The sequence below is a fragment of the Grus americana genome, chromosome Z (genome assembly GCF_028858705.1).
Source record: "Grus americana isolate bGruAme1 chromosome Z, bGruAme1.mat, whole genome shotgun sequence".
In the NCBI taxonomy this organism is placed as follows: domain Eukaryota; kingdom Metazoa; phylum Chordata; class Aves; order Gruiformes; family Gruidae; genus Grus; species Grus americana.
Window position 1 is genome coordinate 79488676 of NC_072891.1, and position 20176 is coordinate 79508851.

The 20176-nt window shown below is 41.0% G+C and overlaps 2 protein-coding genes across 5 annotated transcripts in view; one reads left to right on the plus strand and one right to left on the minus strand.

Moving 5' to 3' along the window:
• Positions 1-409: 409 nt before the first annotated feature.
• Positions 410-16746, minus strand: DHFR (dihydrofolate reductase). 2 transcript variants are annotated; one of them, XM_054809562.1, is made up of 6 exons: positions 16376-16746; positions 15820-15869; positions 13880-13985; positions 12848-12974; positions 3695-3810; positions 410-2032 (listed from the first exon to the last, which is right to left on the minus strand). In XM_054809562.1, the coding sequence occupies exons 1-6, from the start codon at positions 16744-16746 to the stop codon at positions 1945-1947; spliced, it is 858 nt and encodes a 285-aa protein (XP_054665537.1). In that variant the 3' UTR covers positions 410-1944. The 2 variants fall into 2 exon arrangements, with proteins under 2 accessions (XP_054665537.1, XP_054665538.1); XM_054809563.1 differs by lacking the exon at positions 16376-16746 and adding an exon at positions 16092-16202.
• Positions 16713-20176, plus strand: part of MSH3 (mutS homolog 3) — a 122951-nt gene continuing 119487 nt past the window's right edge. For 2 of the 3 annotated variants that reach the window (XM_054809559.1, XM_054809558.1), the window contains exons 1-3: positions 16713-16855; positions 18636-18759; positions 19774-19997. In XM_054809559.1, the coding sequence (XP_054665534.1) occupies positions 16745-16855; positions 18636-18759; positions 19774-19997 (459 nt within the window). In that variant the 5' untranslated portion in view covers positions 16713-16744. Of the gene's footprint in view, positions 16856-18635; positions 18760-19773; positions 19998-20176 lie in introns of those variants that run through there. The other variant, XM_054809560.1, reaches the window with a different exon arrangement.

Below are 20176 nucleotides of genomic sequence, written 5' to 3' on the forward strand. Positions count from 1 at the left end.
TTTGCACCCAAGTTCTTTGTAACCAAAGTGGTCCCACAAAACACTTTAGCTGTATCTCCTGCAACGTATGCTTAGGCAGAAATTTCCTAATGAACATTTCCATCAGGGTCACAACATAAGCCAACATCACATGAAGTCTTTGCTTCCACTTTTAGTAAATGTCAGTCACCATAAACACAGCTCTTTGCACACCAGCTGTGCAGAGCTTTCAACAGTGACCTGGTTTGTGATACAAACTGGCACGTATTAACTGCTTTTGGGAGGTTATTTTCTCTTGCCAGGGTCACAGTGACTTACATATTTCTAAAAAATAACATCCCTCTGCTAACAGTCTTTTTCTTTCCCTTTCACACTGTGCTGGCAAATTAAAGTTCAGGAGACTTTTTGCCATATTATGCAAGCACGTAACTTTGCTGTTTGAATCTTTATTGACTGATGTAAGGTCAGTGCACATGGAGAAAGAATATCAAAACAGGAAAGTACTTACATTTTTGAGAATGCAAAAGGAACACAGATAAAAGTGAGACAAGCCAGAACAGATGCTGCAAAAATTATCTTTTTAATCAGTTAAAAGTTGTAAATTGCCACGGAAAATTCAAGAGGTCTTCACAGCTGATATCCAAGTCTTTTTCACTTATCGAAGAAGTTTGGTTTTTCAAAAGCAAGCAAAATCAAGGTTTAATCTTCTTAGAAAACCAGGCACCGTTACGCTCCTCTGTACAGTTACAACATGTAAAACCTGCTGATGGCCAATGCCACCCTCCCTGACATAAGAACACAGAATCCCTCCCTGTAGGCTTTCACTCTGAGGGTGCTGCAGCAGAATGAAGCATAGGTGGGCATGGCATGTCCCAGCTCCTCTCCATGGCACTTCGAACACAGAGTCCTCTGCCGTCTGACAAACTCCCCACAGCCAGAACATAGCAACAAACTAATATTACTGATCATGTTGTGATAACGTTGGCAATAGCACACTTTGGTCAACACTTGGCATTGTATGCCATCTAGAATCACAGTGTTACTACAGTACCGGTATATTGCTCACTACTTTCATGGAAAATACTACTATACTGGCTGTATTTAACTGAAGAGGAAACAGGACTCAACCATTTGCTTATAATCCATATTTTATGCCACACAGAACATTCACCATCACACTGAGCAACTCACATCTACACTGGTAACATTTGGAAGGGACATAAGAACCCAGATTCTGTTAAGAAAGCAACGTTTATGTTCTTATAAAGCAAAGTGGCCATGATTAAACTGACAGCAACTTTTTACAAGAGCAGCAAGCCTTTACATGGGTGTGAAATTAATGGAAATGTTAAAACTTCTTTATCAGATTAATTTGTAAGTCAGTGTTTTCAGCCAAAAGGCTTCCAGTAGGCTATCTACCCAGGATAGCTAAGGTGAGAAGAGAGGACTTCCATGAAGGATCAACATATCCCTCAACCGCTGCCTGAGACTTCCAGACTCCATTCTCTTCTTATGCTTGCTTACCTTCTCTACACCAGTACATTTTAAATGTATATACCATCCCATCAAACTCAGGAGTTTTGACATTTTCTGAGTGTTGGATGTTTTGAATCAGGAGATACTCAAAACCTTTGTTTAGGTAGAAAGGTTCAGATGCAGTCTAATGCCTTTCATTACTCATGGAATTGTTAGGGATGCTGCCATGGATTGTAAAGATCAATGCAAGATCTCATGCAATTTTAGTTGCACTGTTCCTTAGAGGCTTTTTCACACTGCTGACCACCCTCGTATTTCCACTGCAGGGTGGATATTCACGGTGTGGGGCATGTTTTTTGGAATCATTCACTACTGAGGTATTGTATTATCATGCATGGTATTATCTTAATAATTTAATATATATTTGCACTCAATAAGACTTTATGATTTAAAATGCCTGCCCTTACACAGAAGTACAGAAAGCCTCATTTATTGTGCCAAGACAGCTTTTTCATACACTTCAAATTTGTACTGGATGCCATTCTCTTCTTGGATATCAGCAGGGACACCTGGGTACCTGTAAAGAGGGAGAAGAAAAAGCAAAAGTCAACAAGTAGGTAAGAATATCACTATGAGTCATCTGTAATTTATCCAATCAATTACAAAAGAGAGTTGTTTGAAAAAGGAGATGAAAATACCATCTTTACAACAGGTATACTAAGTACAAATTACTTTTAGGGATGTTTACTACTACCAGCAACTTGTATGCACATCCTTCTAAATCAAGCAGGCATACTCTGATGCTAAAAACTCCATCTTCTGGGCTTAATCGAAAAAACCCCAACATTTTTATTAAAGCCTCCAACACATTATTTAAAATATCTGCAAAGGTAGAAGAGATACATAACACTTTTGGGGGTTTTTTTGCTTTGCTTTTCCTCAGATGGTTTAGAGGAAATTCTAAGGTAAACGTTTCCTACAAGTCTATGACAGCTTCTTAAAGTAGCTGACTGCCACAGTGCAAAGTGTTCCTCTATATTCCAGATTTACTAAAACAGTTTTTATTAACAGACACTTTCAAAAATCTCTTCAGGTCCCTATGACAGAATAAATATTTTGTATGAGTAATGTTGACTTTGAGGGAGAAAGAAATTTTAAATTTTATTTGCTAGGTTTTGCTCTATCAGCTTTCCACTTTAGTGAGGGAATTATCTGCTATTTTACAAATTCATGTTTTAAGGCCAAATTCTGATTTCAGTACACCTGCCAAAACCAATGTATACCTGAGAAACAGCCAAGAGGGAGAGAGGGGAACTTTGGGTGAGGCATCAGGATACTAAAGTGGGCTCATGATATGGCACAGCATAGTTCAGAACACGTTAGAGTTGGAAAAGGTGACTCGTCCTCCCCACTCACCATGTTTGTCTCTCCCACATCTTTTTTTCCTGCCCCTACCTATGCTTCCCCACTTCAGTGCTAATCCATTCCTGTGCCCCATGCAGAGAGCCTGACTTGCCATACGTTCTGTTCCTTCCACTGCTGGTCTGTAACTGGCTGGCAACCAAAACGAGAGTAGCAAGAGGAAGAGGTCCCTTCCTTGCTGGTTTTTGAGGCAAACATTTGAATTTTTGCCACCTCCCTACTGCCTGTTGGATGTAATCTTGTTGGAGAGGACAAAAAAGTATGACTGGAATATGACAAGGATAACATAGAAGAAACCACAGTGAATTGTAGAAACGTACAGTTTAATACTCGTTCCTGCTAAATTTGTTAGGAAGAAGCAATTTTCTCAAGAGAAAGGAATAACCTTAGAAATCTATAAAGGCTCAACCCTCCCTGCTTAAACCCATTTAATTTATCTTTGGCAATTTATGAGAGACATTCAGAGGTTAAATACCATTGACTAACAACATACTAAGAGTTATGAAGCTTAGTAAATATTTGAGTAATTCTAAAATGAGAAACAATAAGAAAGTTACTTTTCAAGCAAATCAACAAATGCAATTCTTTACAGTAAAGATTATGGGAAGGTTGAAGAACACAGCAAGTTCAAACAATCTCTCTGTGCTGAGTGTGGTGCAATTCCAGGTTCTAAGTAAAATATGACTCTGGGGAAAAATACAGTGAAAAGCACCTCTAACTCAAAACAAAAGACGGCTTTAATAGGACCCTTTTCCACACTCAAACTAGATTAAGTCTTTCATCTGAACACAAGACTAGTATGCAACATGATACTTACTCTGTGAGAAGTTTGTAGTCTTTGTAGTCGATTTCTGGGAAAAATGTGTCACTTTCAAATTCCTGCAAAATTCTTGTCACAAATAATCGATGATTAATTTGCTTCTCCATTGCTGCCTTTAAAAATAATAGAAACGATTAAAATTAAGTTCTTCACTTTAAAACAGCTCAGCCATGCAAGAAGTAGTGTTGTTTATTAACATTTTTAATATTCTTGTTTTGTAATACTTTTGAAGTCTGTCAGGTAATACCAAGTACAAGTTATTATTTGGAATACTAGCTTTGTTGACCAACTCTCCAAATTCTTGTTCTGCCTGCACCAACCATCACCATGGCAGCATTCAAAAAGAACCAACAGACAGGAGTCTCAGCATATTCCCTACTTGTACAATGCATGCCAGATATGTTACCTAAAACTGAAACTCAATTACTATTTTATATATTATGGGTTTTAAGCAAACCAGTGAAAATTGAACTCTAAAATTCCTCTTTTGGACTCTGCCCAAGAGCATTTTCTAAAGGGCTAATTTCATCTTGTGCCAGTTCCACCTGGTAATTGGCAGCAATATCTATTCCCAAAGCTTGCGGCATCTGATAGAAATTAAGGAAAAATTATTAGTCCTGTGAGAAGAAAGGAGCAGTATGGCCTAGTCTCAGCAAGCAATTTCTGAATCACACCTCTTTGAAAGACAGGGAGCTTTAAGTGGTGGGAGAGGCCCATACCTCAAGGTAATTAGTTCCAATGTTTCATTAATATCACTGCTAAGGATTTATAATGCATTTTTACTCTGCATTAGTTTTCAATTCCAGTGATCAAATTACCTATCAGTTTAACTTTAAAGTTTGATCCTTGAATTATGGCAAACTGATAATATGTATTGAAAGTTATATAACAACAACATCAAAGAAAGTTTCCAAGCTCCTTAGATGAAAAAAGTTATGAAGACACCTGTTAGGCGAGTTCCTCGCCAACGAAGTCACACAAACTCAGGAGTTAAAAAAAGAAGTTTTATCTCCAGATCAGACTGAAAAGTCACCTCTTCTAGACTTTCTTGGTGTTAAACTAAATAACTCATTAAAACCTATACTGGTGCCAGGTTACAATATATTTTTGAAAAGCTTACAACTGTTTCTTCCCTTGCCTTAAATTGGCAATGAGCAATGTTCTTTGTTAAAGGTGATTCACCATGCAGCATGCTGTTAGGTACTACTTTGACAAGTACAGGAAGCAAGTAATAGCAAATTTTATCCAATAAAATTAATTGGTATCACTGCTGAGAAAGTTTCTAGAAAAGCTGCTCTATTGCTACAGAACGGCTTAAAAGGGAAGGGGTAAGTTACAGCATAGCAGCATCCAACAGCATTGAACGGGTGTTCATCTAGTTTGTATACAAATATCACATTTTTTCTTTCTCTAAATAAGGGTGGGAGGTAAGAGGAGAAACATGCACCTACAGAATGACAGAAGAATTATCTGCTTTCAAATAAAATCATAGCATGTTCTGTAAACAGAGATACCGTGTTCTGTAAACAGAGATAGTCCTGTTTTGTAGTAGAGGAATAAAACAACTTCCTATCCAGCTCTAAGGGAATTCAGCTTCAGCAAGAACTCTGTACCACCAAGGCAGGTCAGGGAAGAGCGTAGGGAGTGACTGATGACAGATGTTGCAAAGAAAGCTGAACTTGGCACAAATGGGACTGGAGGGTGACCTCCACTCTAGATAAATGGTTGCATTAGTTGAGTGAACCAACCAGCTGTGTAAGTGTTTGCCCCCAAGTTAATAAAGTAAGTGCAAATGCTTCCAGAGTTAGCCAGACCAGCTCTGGAGGTCTATGTGTGTACGTGGCCCATGAAAACTGAACAACAAACAAAAAGAACTTTGGGAAGAGAAACAGACTTGAGCTGGTTTCAGCCCACATATCCCTTCTCAGCAGCTGGGAACACCCAGCATCATGACAATGAGCATATTACAGTCACGGGCAAGGAGAAACACATTTGTAAAGTGATTGAACTTTATATTTCAGTTGCTCTACTCTGTTAAGTCTAATTTTCACTTGTATTGGGATTTAAGTATACATAGTTGGATCACTTCATGGGCTGACATCCTGACCTGGCCTTGGCCTGTCCCCATGGCCCCATCTAATCATCCCAGGGCTATGTCTGACTCCAGTTACCATCATGGGGGCCTAATCCCACCCTGTGGACTTGCCTCATCACCATGAGACCTGGCTGGCGAGGCCCGTCATGCCAGTCAGGTTATTGCCCATGGGTCCCAGGTCCTGTCCTTTTGGGAGCACCTAGTCCTCCATGTTCCCTGACAGTAACTTCAGAAAACTGCAGATAAGTAGATTTTGTTTCAAACATGAAACCCTCCATGTGTGGAGTCTCTAAAAGGAACCTGAGGACTGGACTCTGATACCACCTCTGCAAACTACTGCTACAGACCTGGCAGGATGGGGAAGGAGCTTTATCACAACTCTGGCATTTTCATGAGGATTAAGGTAGTTCATCGCTGACATTCAATTCAATCTTGCCCGGTCCAGCCCACTCCTACCAGTTTCACCCACCTTTGTTTGGTAGAGAAGACAAGTTACAGGATGCATAGTGCTGATTTGACAGAATGCTGACATACTTACTCTGAATTTAATCAAGGAAATATACATTTTGCATATTTAATGAACAGAATAGAGTGAATATGACTTGGTTTTAATGTAACATATACATAATACAAAGGTATACATGTAAATTATCTTGAACATTTAAACAGAATGTGCAGTAACTAAATATATTTCTAGTGATAAGTAGGACTTCAGTACTGCCTTTTTCGTTTCTGCGTACTTTTTAAGTGTGAGGATAATATATGAGATGGAAAAGATAGATAGTGAAAGACGACTTGTTGGAAATAATTGTACCAGGGCAGGAGGAAATTTCTAAAACAAAATTATGATGTCCCTAACCTCATGCTTCTGTAAATTTGAAAAATCTTCATCCTCACTCCATGGTCATTACGTTACTCTCACTCCATTGCCAGACTGGGTCGCAAAGCCATTCTTGGTATGATTTTAATTTACTGTGTTTTTCCCTCATAATCCAATCAGTTATCCTTGGACTATATTTGTACCTGCACTGGTTTCCCTGGGGAGTTGCATATGTGTTTACTCTCCACACAGGCTCACCTCCTTCGCAGCAGCCACTGAACCTTTTAAGATACTACAGTCTGATGCAACAGGGAAAATCAGTGCTGATTTTTGGTTCACTTTAAAGCACAGCCTATTAAAACCATGACTATTCATCTCTCAGAAACACCAGAACCTCAAGCAGAGATGGCTTTCCACAAGAGAGGGAGGACAGGAGAGCTGAGGTGTCAGGATTATTATCCCAGGTACATCAACCCTATATGTGAACCAGAGTCCTTTATTACTCACATGTCTCTTCATAAACCTGTGAAAAGATTTTAGCATACCCTCGTCTTTTTGCTCACTTCCAAGAAATTCTTCACAGGCCTGCCTCTGAAGCACAAAGCAGAAAAGGAGATGACCTAAGGATCATCTTCCCAATAATTTCCAGCTGCATTGGACTGACAGCCATACAAGATTAGATTATATCTGCACATGACTTGAATTAGTTTCTCTTTGTAGAACACAGGTTAAAACAGCTCTGCAACAAAGAATAGCTGTGTATTACAAGTAGTTTCAGAAGTATTATATGGAAAATTAATCTTTTATAGATCCAATCACCAAACCACTGTAAACTAGCGGGCTTAGCAACCAATTGCCATAGAAGGGACCAATTATTTCTAGTAATTTAAAGATTCACAGGTTTTAGGACACACACACTGCTTCTGCTTTCTCATCTTCTACTGATTATACAAAATAAGTAAAACAGCCAAAGTAACTATGTGAGGCACTTATTTTTCAAGTGTCTTTCTAGACAACAACATTGCCCATCCAAACAAAATATGAGAACACTAAAAAGAGAACATTTCAAAATAAACAGTCTGTGTATTTGCGTTCTGTTTTTCAACCCTTAACATGTATTGGATCATATATGCAAGCTGCATTTGAAGCCACAAGAAAATAAAAAAAAATATTTTATACATTCAAAAAATATCTGACTGCTGAAGATCTCACAAAGTTCTAGTTCTTACCTAGGCAGAAGGACTTGCCTAAGTTAAACTTTGGCTATTAGGATAGTTGCAGTGATAACCAAGGGAATCAACAGCTTTAAAACCCCTTCCTTCCCACACTGTTAGGACTCAGCTTAGTAAGGTAGGGCACAGCCTTCCTTCCCAAGGCACTAAGGCTAAGCCTAGTGAGGGAAGACACACTGTGGTAGCTCCCACCACTAGTTCTCTGCTAGGGACAAAGGCAAATCCAACAAAATTCTTCTATGACCATTATCAAAAAGCCTGACCATTTTGCCCTTGCAGAAACAGATACACTTTAGTCACTAGACTTCTCCATGTGTTAGTCTTAAAGGAGGGTCATTTAAATAATTTCCTCTATGATCTCTGCAAGCATCTTCGAAAAAGAACTTAAAAGTAGCAATTTTTCATAGCTGCATGATTTGTATCTGCAGCTGACTCATATATTAACCTTTTTTTAGTCCTATTTTTTCCCAGAGGAATGTCAAATCAATATGTTTGTTCACAAGAACAAGCACACTCCTAAGCAAGCTTTTTGTAATAACACTATGACACCTTTCTTTCCATGTTAAAAATTCTCAGAGTTTATTTTGAAGACTGTACTAGAAAAGCTGGATATGTCCCTCTCAAGCCTTTGAAAGTATAAAGATGCTAAATAAAGACAATTCTTGAACTTTTAAAAGAAATTATTAGTTAATCCCCTAGTCCATTGCAAATGTTTCCTCTAATTTTATTTATAACTAAGTAAAAGCAAGAAGTATTGGCCATCGGAGGCGTGACTACAATAATCACAGATCTGTTTTTACAAAACATAAATATCTATGGGAGGACAGTGCAGTCAGCTGTAATGCTGTGACCCTGACACTTTTACATAACAAGATATTGGGGAATTGCATTAAGAGTGCTCAAACCCTTTCTCAGAAAACACCTAGAATGTCACAGGAATACAGGAAAATTGTCTTTCCATTCCTATCTTTTTCTTCCGACAACCACACAAAGCTACAGACCTACACATGGGAAAATTCTCCTGTAAAGAAGGATTCTGCAATATGACAGTATTGAAGTAAGAGATTTACATTTGCGTATGCACCAGGAAGACAGCGACCTTCCTTGGAAACAACTGCTCAGGACCATAAACATGAATAATCAGATAACATTACCATGAGCTCGGTGGGACAGGGAAAGAACATACGGTCAGTGCGACCACGACAACCTTCAGTCTCCACACACGGTAATGTTACCAGCTTTCAAAAATGTTAATAGGATTAAGCCATGCTAATTAGTTCACTCTAAAACAGAACTAGTGGTGAAGCCAATGCAGTGCTCAGCTTTTTGCACTGGTTACTCCCAGAGCCGAATAATGCTTTGGACCTGCAGTGTGACATCCTCCATGTCAACAGCATCACGCAGCTCAGAAGAGCCTGCTCCTTGCAGCTTGTTCTTTGAGCACTGTTTGAAGGGAGCAACAGCACTGCAACCTGCAAGAGTGGAGCACGTGAACACGGAAAAACAAGATGTCTATGTAGCTCCACTCTAAGTGGATCTCGGTCCTCGGTCACATCTCAGACTGAATGCAACACTTCAAAAACATAGTAACATACATGTTAGTTTCTGTTCCAACAGGTACCCAGCTCAAACCCACTTTGTCTTATAGTAGTAATTTTTCTGCCTTCCTGCATATATCTCTTACAGTTTACAGGAAATTCAGACATACTAAAATGTAATCTTTAAAATGTATATTTTAGTATAAGCTAGTGAAGTTTTGGCAGGTTTGAAAAATTCACAATTAAAACTAGTGACTCAAATTGTTAATACTTCTCTCTTTTAAAGAAGTGATCCTATGGTACAGCAAAGATTTGAAGCTTAGCAAATGTGGCATTCAGAACCTACCCAGGGCATTGAGAACCCAGTGAAGCTTATATGCTTAGTCAAGAAACTCTATTTAAGAGGGTAATTAATCATCTGCAAGAGACTTGCTGCACTAAATATGAATAGCAACTTCATAATTCAGTAATTCTGAAGAATGAAAGGGGGTAGATTACCAAATGCAGTATGTCAAATACTACATATAGGAAGACACCTGAGCATGAATATTACATAAAATTTTCCGTTGGAGATTACTGGAAATTTAATTTTCCAGCTCAAGCCTCTTTGTTGAAGAATTTCCCCAAACACTATTTATCACCAGCATCTATTTTCTGTTATGGCCAGCCTAGATATTAACTAAATAGCAAAACCAACAAAACTTCCTAAGAAAGAACTTTTTGTTCTGTTACAAAATTACAAGTTTCTTCTCCAAATTTAATACACAAATACAATTCTGTACTTCAGCAATGTGACCTTGAGCATAATTGTTTGCTTCTGTGGCACTGAGAAAGCAACAAGCTGAGTAGGAATATATAAATTAGAAGAAACAATTTTAAATGTTCAAGATGCTGTAGGAAAAAACTGTTTTATCAAGGTGAAAACCTGTTTGACATATAGCCTGTTTTGGTGTTACTAAAAAGGCCTTGGTTATGGGGACCTGAGTCATAAATTTTTCAATTATTTTCCTTTTTTTTAAGTTTCGTTGCTAGGTTTTGTTTGGTTTGTTTTTGGGGTTTTTTTTTTTCCACTGGTAGGTTCCCTGTTAGGGATTTGTGCTGGGTTATTTTTACAAAGCAAGATTTATATTAAACACTCTACAAATAACATATCATAATACCATACTATCCACCTAAGTAAATCTACACCTGAGTTTTTTTTGTTTGTTTTTTAAGTCCCTGTTTAATATTTGGGGATGTGCTGGACTTACAGTTCCTATTCCTAGTAAAATCTGAATATTGTTTTTAATCAGTTTAAAACACACAGTTTAAATCCAGTTAAAAGAGACTGATATACTGAGTAGACTCCCTTAGGATCTCCAGGTAGTGCTATTTTTCAAAGCTAAGACCTGAACCTCTCAATTAAGGGGCAATATGTCCACACAGAGTGCATCTACATTAGTATCTTAACTCAGAACAGAAACGTGGTTTTGAAATGAGTATTCCAATTGCCCCCACTCACAATACTTTAGAAACTAAACGTTTCACTGAGGAGCAGTCTTCGTGTGTATGAACTAAATTTCTTGGGGATGAAACCAAGCCAGAAAATCTGCTCCAGGAACAGGTCTGATAAGCTCTAACAGCTAATAGGAATTCAAGGGTCAAAACCAATGACTGACTCACCACCACAAGCTTTCCAGCACACAGCAAGCACTCATGAGCCAGCAGACAGCTCTCAAAACATTAAGTGCTCATGCAAAATTATGGAGTGCCTCTCATGACGCATAATGGCTTCATAATAGCTGTGACCTACTGGCCACTGCTGGGCTGCTACACTCATTCCTCACTCATATAATCAATAACAACAGTAACTCCTTCCAGAACTCAGGAGATCCAGAATAGTGCAGAAGATCCAGTACGGTGTCGCACTGAGATCCAAAGAAATGAAACTTGTAAACCTGTGCTGTGAGAAATCCGAAAGCTTCCCTGGAGGCACAGTACTACCTTGTGGCTATATCAGATTGCAAAGCTGATGAGGTGATCAGTGTCAAATCAAATTTTAGAAGATGAAGGCTGCACGAGGCTTTTGAACCCTCAGTGGACTCAAAGAACTGTTTTCAATCTTTTCTGCTCTCACTTCCTAATACTAATACTAATGCTAATGCTAATACTAATACTCTACTCAGCTCTCCCTGTCCCCACCAAGATCCCAACTGTTTAGCTGCTTTGCCTTCTCCCATTGCAGAGGTCAAGGCCCAGAAGAGACAGTTTCCCTGAGTATGCTGCTGAATACAGCATGAATGTAACCTACATGAAGACCTGGATGGCCACTCTGTTCAGAGCTCACCTTTCTCTGTTCTTCACAGGACTTGAGGAAGCTTATGCCAATACTCCCACCACCCTGTAGAGAACTGTATCCTTGAGAACCCAGGGGCAGTGGGCAAGACAGCCATAAGAAATAGACAGCTGAACTGTGTCCTTATAAATGTTCAGACACTGTCAGGCTTGCTCCTCGCTCCCCTGCAGTTATATGAGGAAGAGGTTGTAAACAGCAGCAGTCCCTTGCCTCCATCCCATTCCTTGCCCCTCTGCTGCTGAGGGCAGCATCCTGTCCTGAAATGCCACCTTGGAGCACATATTCTAGCACCTTTGCTTGCCTCAGTTCTTAGCGGCAGAGCAGGGCACAGGAGCCATCCGTACTTGAGACTGAGAGACAGGCTCGACACCTGCGTCCCAGAGTGCCCTTCTACACTCAGGCAGATGGATACACGCTCCACCTTGGCACAACTCTCTACAAGCCAGGCTTGTGTTTCATCATGGTATCTGGGCAGGGCAGCATGAGGCACAGAGGGGATGCAGGATTTCAGATAAGGCAGGCGTTTAAACATCTTTAATGACCCTGTGCAGAAAGAAGGTGCCAGCATCCCTTTTCAGTCTGAGGTTCTTTGGAAACCTGAAACATGTGTGAATCTGCTTCAGTTCATGGGCCACCCTTTGTAACCCTTCTGGCTTGCTACCCTGGGTCTGGAACCCATCTGGGATGTGGGGGCTGCCCAGAGGAAAACAGTCAGTTCTACATTTTTTTGTATTTATTGCTGACACCACCACATGCCAGCTCTTTTAAAATCCTTTTTTCTTACCTGTAAACCTGTATGAAGTGTCATACTCTTGCTAAAAATGCTGGATCATTTTTCCTTTTTTTCCCCTCATCCTCTACACAGTCAGTTTACTATCTCAGTAAAATAAACCTAATAATATGGGTCTTGGTGTAAAAACCTAACAATTTAGATTTTTAAGAAAAGCTGTCAAAAGCACAATGACTGTATGACACTGGACCATTAGCAACAGTGACATTTGGTTACTTGGACAGATATTTTAAACTTGTGAGTTGAAATTTTACTCTCCAAGACTTGTTCTGTTAGAATCACTGGAGTTTGCTGGGTTGCATGAAGGAAAACAAGTAATGTAGGAATACTCTGAACGTACCTTGTAAACTGAAGTGCCTCCGACGATCCAAACCATGTCTACTTTGTTGTTTAACTCAGGTGAATCCAGAAGAGCTAAAGCATCATCCAGACTTTTGGAAAGATAATGTGCTCCTTTTGGGGTTTCCCTAGAAAAAGCAAAGTTTTATTACTAAATAATTAAAAGAACAGTCATCATGATAATAAATACAATCCAGACATACAATGTGTTTTGCTGAATTCACAAATTACTAAATGTTTCACATTAATTAATTACTTTGAAATCCCTGTTACTGCTAAACTATGTTAGAATTCTCATCTGACTGCAGGATTGTTCAATAAATCACAGTTTAATCATAATTGTGACTTAAGAGGCATTATAAATTACAGATCTGAAATTCTGTATGTTTTTAAAAAAAGCATAACAGAGAAGTTTAGAGATCTATAAAATTAAATATAGATTTCTACTTGAATTCTAGAACATTAATATTTCATTCAATAAAACTAGTCAAAAAGCCCCTATCCCCTGCCCTCCCCGTATTTAGCCCAAAACCCACCAATATCCTCCAAAACAATAAACCATTATAAGCGGACATTTTATTTCAAGAATATTTGGATGACTGCGGGTGATGCATTCAAGAAGAGAGCTCTGAAAAAGGACAGTTCTTGTTTCTTAAATGCTAATAAACATAAACTTAAAACAAATGGAATAAAAGCCACCAATCTAACCAGGAACTAGAGAAACAGTTAAATACATGAGCCAGAAAGACTACTGACAATTGTCAGATGGTTTGTGTGTAGAGCTAGGACTAGTATTTACTATGCAAAGTAATGACAATTATCTTGTGAACTAATTAAAAAATAAAATAAATAAAAATAATAATTCAAAAATTAAAGGTAAAGTAGTGATATCACTCAGAACCAATATCAGAGATGCTTCCTAACCAGATATCAAAAATGTTACATTTAGAATTACTTTAGGATGCATTGCTACACGTATTTTTAAGTATAGACTTATTATTTGTTTTACAAGCTTATTACTCATCATACATACTTGAGCTCCCTGCTGAGCACTATATTAATTCTGTCTTTTAAAGGACGATTCTTCTCAGGAATGGAGAACCAGGTCTTTTTACCCATTATCAGTGCATTCTGTTTACCTGAGGAAGAGAGAAAACACTTATTTAAAGGGTTTTTTTGCTATGTCCCAATTTGTTTTGGTTCTTCAGTGACATCTACTGGACTTTCCCTTCCCCTTCAGAAGTCCATTTCAGCAGTTAACAAAAGCACAAGCTTAAGGTCCGATTCTCAAATTAGTCATATGCACAGGGGAACATGTCCGTGGCCTCAAAGCCTTGGCAGGCAGTTGACATCGAAGTAGTCTTATGCACACCTATAAACTTACAACTGAAAGAAAATCAAAAAAGGTATGTCACTGCTCATTACATGCATTACAGGGCAACTGGCTCTGCCACAGTTACAGGGCAAAATTAAGCTTCATGTGTGAGACCAACTCATACCCTCAAAACAGTCCCCTTTGTGTGAAAAAACATCATGGTTCTCTTCATAAATCCGAGCGGCATACAGTAATCGACTTTGGGCTTGCGTGTTCCATCGTTCAAGTTATATCGTCAGGAAAAATTGCCAGCTTTGAGTGTTATTTTCAAAAAGAAAAAAACCAACAAACCAGCCACATAAAAGGATAACTTTTAGGAACAGAACCAGCCAAACTGAATCCAAAGCAGAAGTGCAACAGGTGTTCAATCATATAGAATTCACTGGCAAGTATCATTTCTGACCAAACCCAAACATTCATAACCTGACTATCTCTTATTATGCCCTGCTAAGAAGAGGGTTTCTCTTTATGAGCAAATGGAGTTGTCAGAGAAAAAAACACAGAGGTTGAGAGTCACAAGAGGTAACAGGAAGTCTTTTACAGTGCTACATAGCATGAGGGATTTTAGAGAAAATAAAATACTATTTGTTCACAGCTATCTGCCCTGCTTCTTGATATGAGAGAGGCTGGATCTACTAGATCACACTGGAGAGCCAATGCTCCAGTTGTTTATCAGCAGTGTCTAAAGACCTTTTTCCTGCAGATAAGCTTCACGAGCAAATTTCCAAGAGACATACTGTAGTGTCAGTTTAGATATGTTAGCACAGACCACTAGCACCACTGCTGAAGGAAACGTCCACCGTCTGAAAAATGTATGTATTTTCTTACTACAGATTCACTCTGGGATGCCTACAGGGTCAGAACACAGATTTGTCTAGACCTATAGCTAATTTACAGCAGTGACCAGTGTAGGTATGCAAGCAGACTAAAAGCAAGATCTGGTGATGCTTTTCCATTGTATTCTTCCCACTTTAAAACATCAGTGACACTGACTTTTTTGAGCCAATGACGATACCCCTGCTGTGAAGATTTATGGCAGCATAAGGCATATGGCTGCAGTACTGTTGCTGCATATTATCATCACAGTTAGGGTTTTCTGGCATATTGGGATGGCTCAGCACTCAGAAAATCAAGCAAAATTACTGTCACAAGGGTCAGAGGGATGGAACAAATGGCCAAGGCTGAGCGACAAGCAAACAAGTTAGATAAGCTAAGACAGTCTGAAAAAATCCTCTGCTAATTAATCAGCATATAAAAACCTTTCCATTTTTAATTTATTCAGGGTTGGAGTTGTAGGTAAAGACAGTTAAATGATGTTTTCTACTGCTGGGGAAACAGGACTTTGAAATTCTTTTTATTTACAAATCACCTGCAGCCCAAAAAAACCTGATTCACCCCCAGTTTCTTTATCTAACTGGAACAGTCTGCCGATGATGTATTTACAAAGGGGTAGAATGCTTGGGAGGGTGGAGAAGGGCAGGCTGTTTGCAGAAGCGGGACTTTAAAGTCAGGGAAAAGTAAAATTACCAGTCTTTTCCGTGACTGATACCACACAAACAAATAGTAGAGGAAGACCTCAGCAACAACCACACTGTTACCTTCCACATGGGATGTGCTAGTCATTCTCTGGAAGTATTTGTACTCATTCCTGGCAAGAAAACAAGAAGAGCATTACAACGTGGTTTAGGAATAAGCTACATTTCTCTAACGGGGAAAAAACCAAAACAAAACAAAAAAACCCCCACCACCACCCCCCCCAAACAAACAAACACACGAAAACATAACGCAAGTGCCGCCGCCCGGGGAGGAGAGTCTGGACGGGGCCCGGACCCAAGACCTTTGGCCCGGGTCCGCCTGCAGCAGAGATAACCTGCGGCCGGGAGCCTGCCGGCGCGCCTCCCCGCGCCTGTCGGGGCTCCCAGACACGGCCGCGGGGCTCGGCAGCCATTGCCCCGGCCGCGGCTCCGCCAAGCTCCACAGAGGGCACTTTCCCGCCGTGTTGAGCATCGCCCTCCCCGACTACAACTCCCAGCACGCAGCGCGGCGGGCTCTCCGCCGGCGGGTAGTGCAGAGCCGCGCGCTGCGTGCTGGGAGTTGCAGTCCGCCCGCGCGCCCGCCGCTCCGGCGGGAAGAATACCGCCAGACCCGCGGTACCTCAGCGGCGGCCAGGGCAGGCTGCCGTCCTTCCCGATGCCCATGTTCTGGCACACGGCCACGATGGAGTTCAGCAAGTGCACCATGACGCCCACCACCGCCTCCCACCGCACCCGATTTCGGGGCGAGCGAGCGAGCGAGCGCGCAGCAGCGGGGCGGAGCGGCGTGAGGGGGCGGTGGCAGCGGCAGGGCTCCCACGGCCGCGGGCGGCGGAGGTCTGAGGCGGGAGGTTGGCGGGAGCGCCGCGCACCCGCAAGCGGAGGCGCTTCCGCCGCGGCCCCGCCCCCTCGCGCCGTCGCATCCGGCGAGGAAGGTGGTGCTGGTGCCCGCTGCCACGGACCAGGGTCGGCCATCGCCGCTGCAATCGCCATGCCGCGGGGGCGGCGGCGGGAGCGCGGCGGCGGGGGGCAGCAGCTGGTGCTGAGCAGGTTCTTCGGAGCGGCGGGGAGCGGCGAGGAGCAGGGTGCCGCCCGGCAGACGGTGCGCCCGGGGCGGCGGCGGTTGGGGCTCAGGACGCCTGGAGGGCGCGGGCCGGGCCGCAGCGGCCATGGGGGAACCCTCTCGGTGGTGGCTGAGGGCCCTCGGGCCCGTTTGGTTACCCCGTGTCAGAAAGTCACGTCGGAAAGGATCGCCAGAGCTGGCCACGGCCCTGCTGCACGGAGAGACGCCCTGCAGCTGCCTGGCCAACAGGCAGGGCCTTCCAGTTACCAATGCTTGCTGGAGCATCTTTGTGTTGTGTAACACAGGGTAGTGATACGTAGTCTTTCAGGAAACAGCCAGGATATGCCCATTTTGTAGGAGCTGAAGCTTGACATGGGTATGGTGAGCTTGGCAAAGGCAATGTGCTGGTTTGCGTCAGAGGGGCTTTGCTCCCTTGCAATACTGTTGGACCTTCTAGCACAGGTTCTGCCTCCTGGCATGCAGTGGGTTGAACTTGTGGCCCAGATCATGAAGCTTGGACAGCTAAGAGTCTGCTATTAGTGCAAAGCCAAGACAGCCTGCAGTGACCCAGCAACTTCTCCATGTCGCTGCTGGGAAAAAAAATTGCTGTCTCCCAGCAACTGCATTTCATTATGAGTTTATATTTTCCAGTTGTCCTGTAGTTAATGTTTCTAGCCCCTTCTGACCCCAGAAAGGAGTATGTTTTTTTCACCTCTGTTTCAAGTCAACCTTTTTTGTTATCTTTGGTCCAAATTTATTTTGAAAGGTGTGATTACCACTTTCTGTCCATGTAGAAATACTGCTTCCTAATTAGTGTTAATCTGGTGGTATATAATAGTGGACATGGAAGGGAAGCTCTTCGCCACTCGTGGGGGCTGTGTGTGTGGATACATTATGTAGAGGTTATAGGCTTAGTTGCTGAGGATGGAGTTCCTGCTTAGTTATAAGAAGATTGAATTTCCTCGCTCATACACTTAAACCATCTGAGATTACCATATGCAATGTGGATACAAGCTGCTAAAAGCACCTGTTCTCTGTTTATATCTGCAAGGTGAAGTGGTAGTGTGTTTGTACCTTGTTGCAGTTATAAGTTACTTCTTTATATTTGGTCACACTTCTTGCATTGTCAAACAATATATGGATAATGAAAGAACATAAATCGATGAATTTTCTGGTTATAAAGTGTTAAAAGTGTGTGTGCCAAAAGTCATGTAAGGAGCAGTAGTTGAAAGTACTGTATTCTATACAAATGCAGGATGATTCTAGCTAGGTGTTTACAGATAGTTTAGGAAAATCTTTTAAGTCTGGATCGACGCTTCCAGGATGGTGTGGAGAAGATACTCTTCTACCATAGGGATGCAGGCCACAGGAAGTAGTGCCTCTCAGAGGTTAATATCCAGCCTCTGGCACAAAGCAGGCTCTGAACTGTGAGAATGAGCGTTTGCAGCAGCCATCTGGTTCAGACGCAGGGTGGTAGCGTGTGGTATGATGGGAAAGTCTATTAAGTGCTGGTTCAGTTCTCTGCCACAGAGGTAGCTCCAAGCTGTCTTTTGAAGCCATGGTAGCTGCAGGTGTTTCTTTTCTAGCACAACAGCCAACTTGTTCACAGAGTGCACTACTTCTCTCCCTCTTGTTGCCTGGAATGTTAGAACTATGTCATCAACACAACAATGTAGATAGGTAAAATAGTGAGGGATTTCATGTATTGTACGTTAATTTTACATTATCTCTTTATCACATGCTTGGATGCATTATTGTCTTTCACAGAGATGCCTAAGAGAAAAAGTAGCTGAACTTCTTTGTTTAATTTATGTTTCAGGCTTCTGAATTTGGCACAAAAAGGAGAACATCAACCGAAAGCAATGAACCCTGTGAAAAGAAAACCAAGGCACGACAAATTACTCTAGAAGACATCTGTAACCCACTGAAGACTCAGGATAAAAGTGAGTTGACTATAAACGAACCTTCAAGCATTTATACCCAATAAATAGTTTTTCATTGCCCAATGTAAAAAAAATTGTTGGATAGTTTAGGAACTGTCTCTTGAGTGTGAGACACATTTCTGAAGAGCCATTATAAGCACACTAGCTATACTGTTAAAGCACTTTTCTGTGGCTCAGAAGCTAGGTATTTGAGCCTTGCTCCAGAGGTACTCTGCAAATCCCCTTCAGTTGTCTCAACTTTAACAGGTTGTTCAGTCATTGCAGTCCAGATGCCCAGGCAGAAATGCTGCAACAATACCTTTTTGTGTTGGTTTAACAGTCTGTCTTTTAGACTTAGACTGAAGCATGACTGACACCTGAAGGCTGGTGGTGTCTGGCCTGTGACTGGGACACCTAAAGGCTATCTCAAAGTAAATAGTTCTAATGTGGTGCTCCTAACTGTGAAATGTAAGCCTCTTAATTGCATTGAAAATGCCTGTGTTCCATCTGTCTTTTAACCAATAATTTAACAAATTCACGATGCTAATAGAAAAATCAGTGAATATAAAGTTCATTACACTTACACTTCATTGATAAGAATTAGCCTCTATATTTTTTTTAAAGAGAATTATATTCAGTTTTGTGGGTGTGATGGTTTGAAGTATATTAAGACATCATCAACTAGCAACACTGTCTGCTTAAAAACTGTATTGAAAAAGTATCATTTGTTTTCCAGTATTCTTGGCTAATTTTGTGGCTTTGCACTTATCAGTACAGAAAATAATTGTGCTTCTTTTCCTATGTATGAAGAAGCATACAAGTGAAGAGTATTGATTTTTCGGGGAAGTTAACCACGATTACATGTGCAATTCTGTCAGGCATGTGACAGAAATGCAAAGGAGAGGAGAAGGAATGTAGGGGAAAGAGAGACAGAGCAAAATGATTGCATTCTCTGTTTACTGATGTAATTCTAATAAACATTCTGTTTTAGAAAATAAATAGCTAATATGCTTTTGTTGTGTATTTTTATTGAAGAAGAACATCCGAAGTGTGAAAAGTCCCGTGTATGTTTGCAAACTCTAGACAGACTGAGAGAATTCTGCAGTGATTCAGACCAGCAGTGTAACAGAATCCGGGAGGATAGTTTTCCAGAGAGACAATCTCTGATTTTGGAAAAGTGTCCGAGTATTATTGGGAGAAGTTCAGATTTGAAAAATCCTCTTCAGTCATGGGACGCTAGCCCAAAGGTTGCCCAGAAGGTATGTAGAGTTTTGGTCCAGTGCTGTGTAAATTACTTTTTATGGTTTAAAAAAGCAAGCTTTCGCACAAGATTCCTTTTGTGGTTTTTGTGTTCTGTCATGAAATAGTACAGCAGTGCCCAATAGACCCGTGTTTCTGTACAGATCATAGAATCATCGAATGGTTTGGGTTGGAAGGG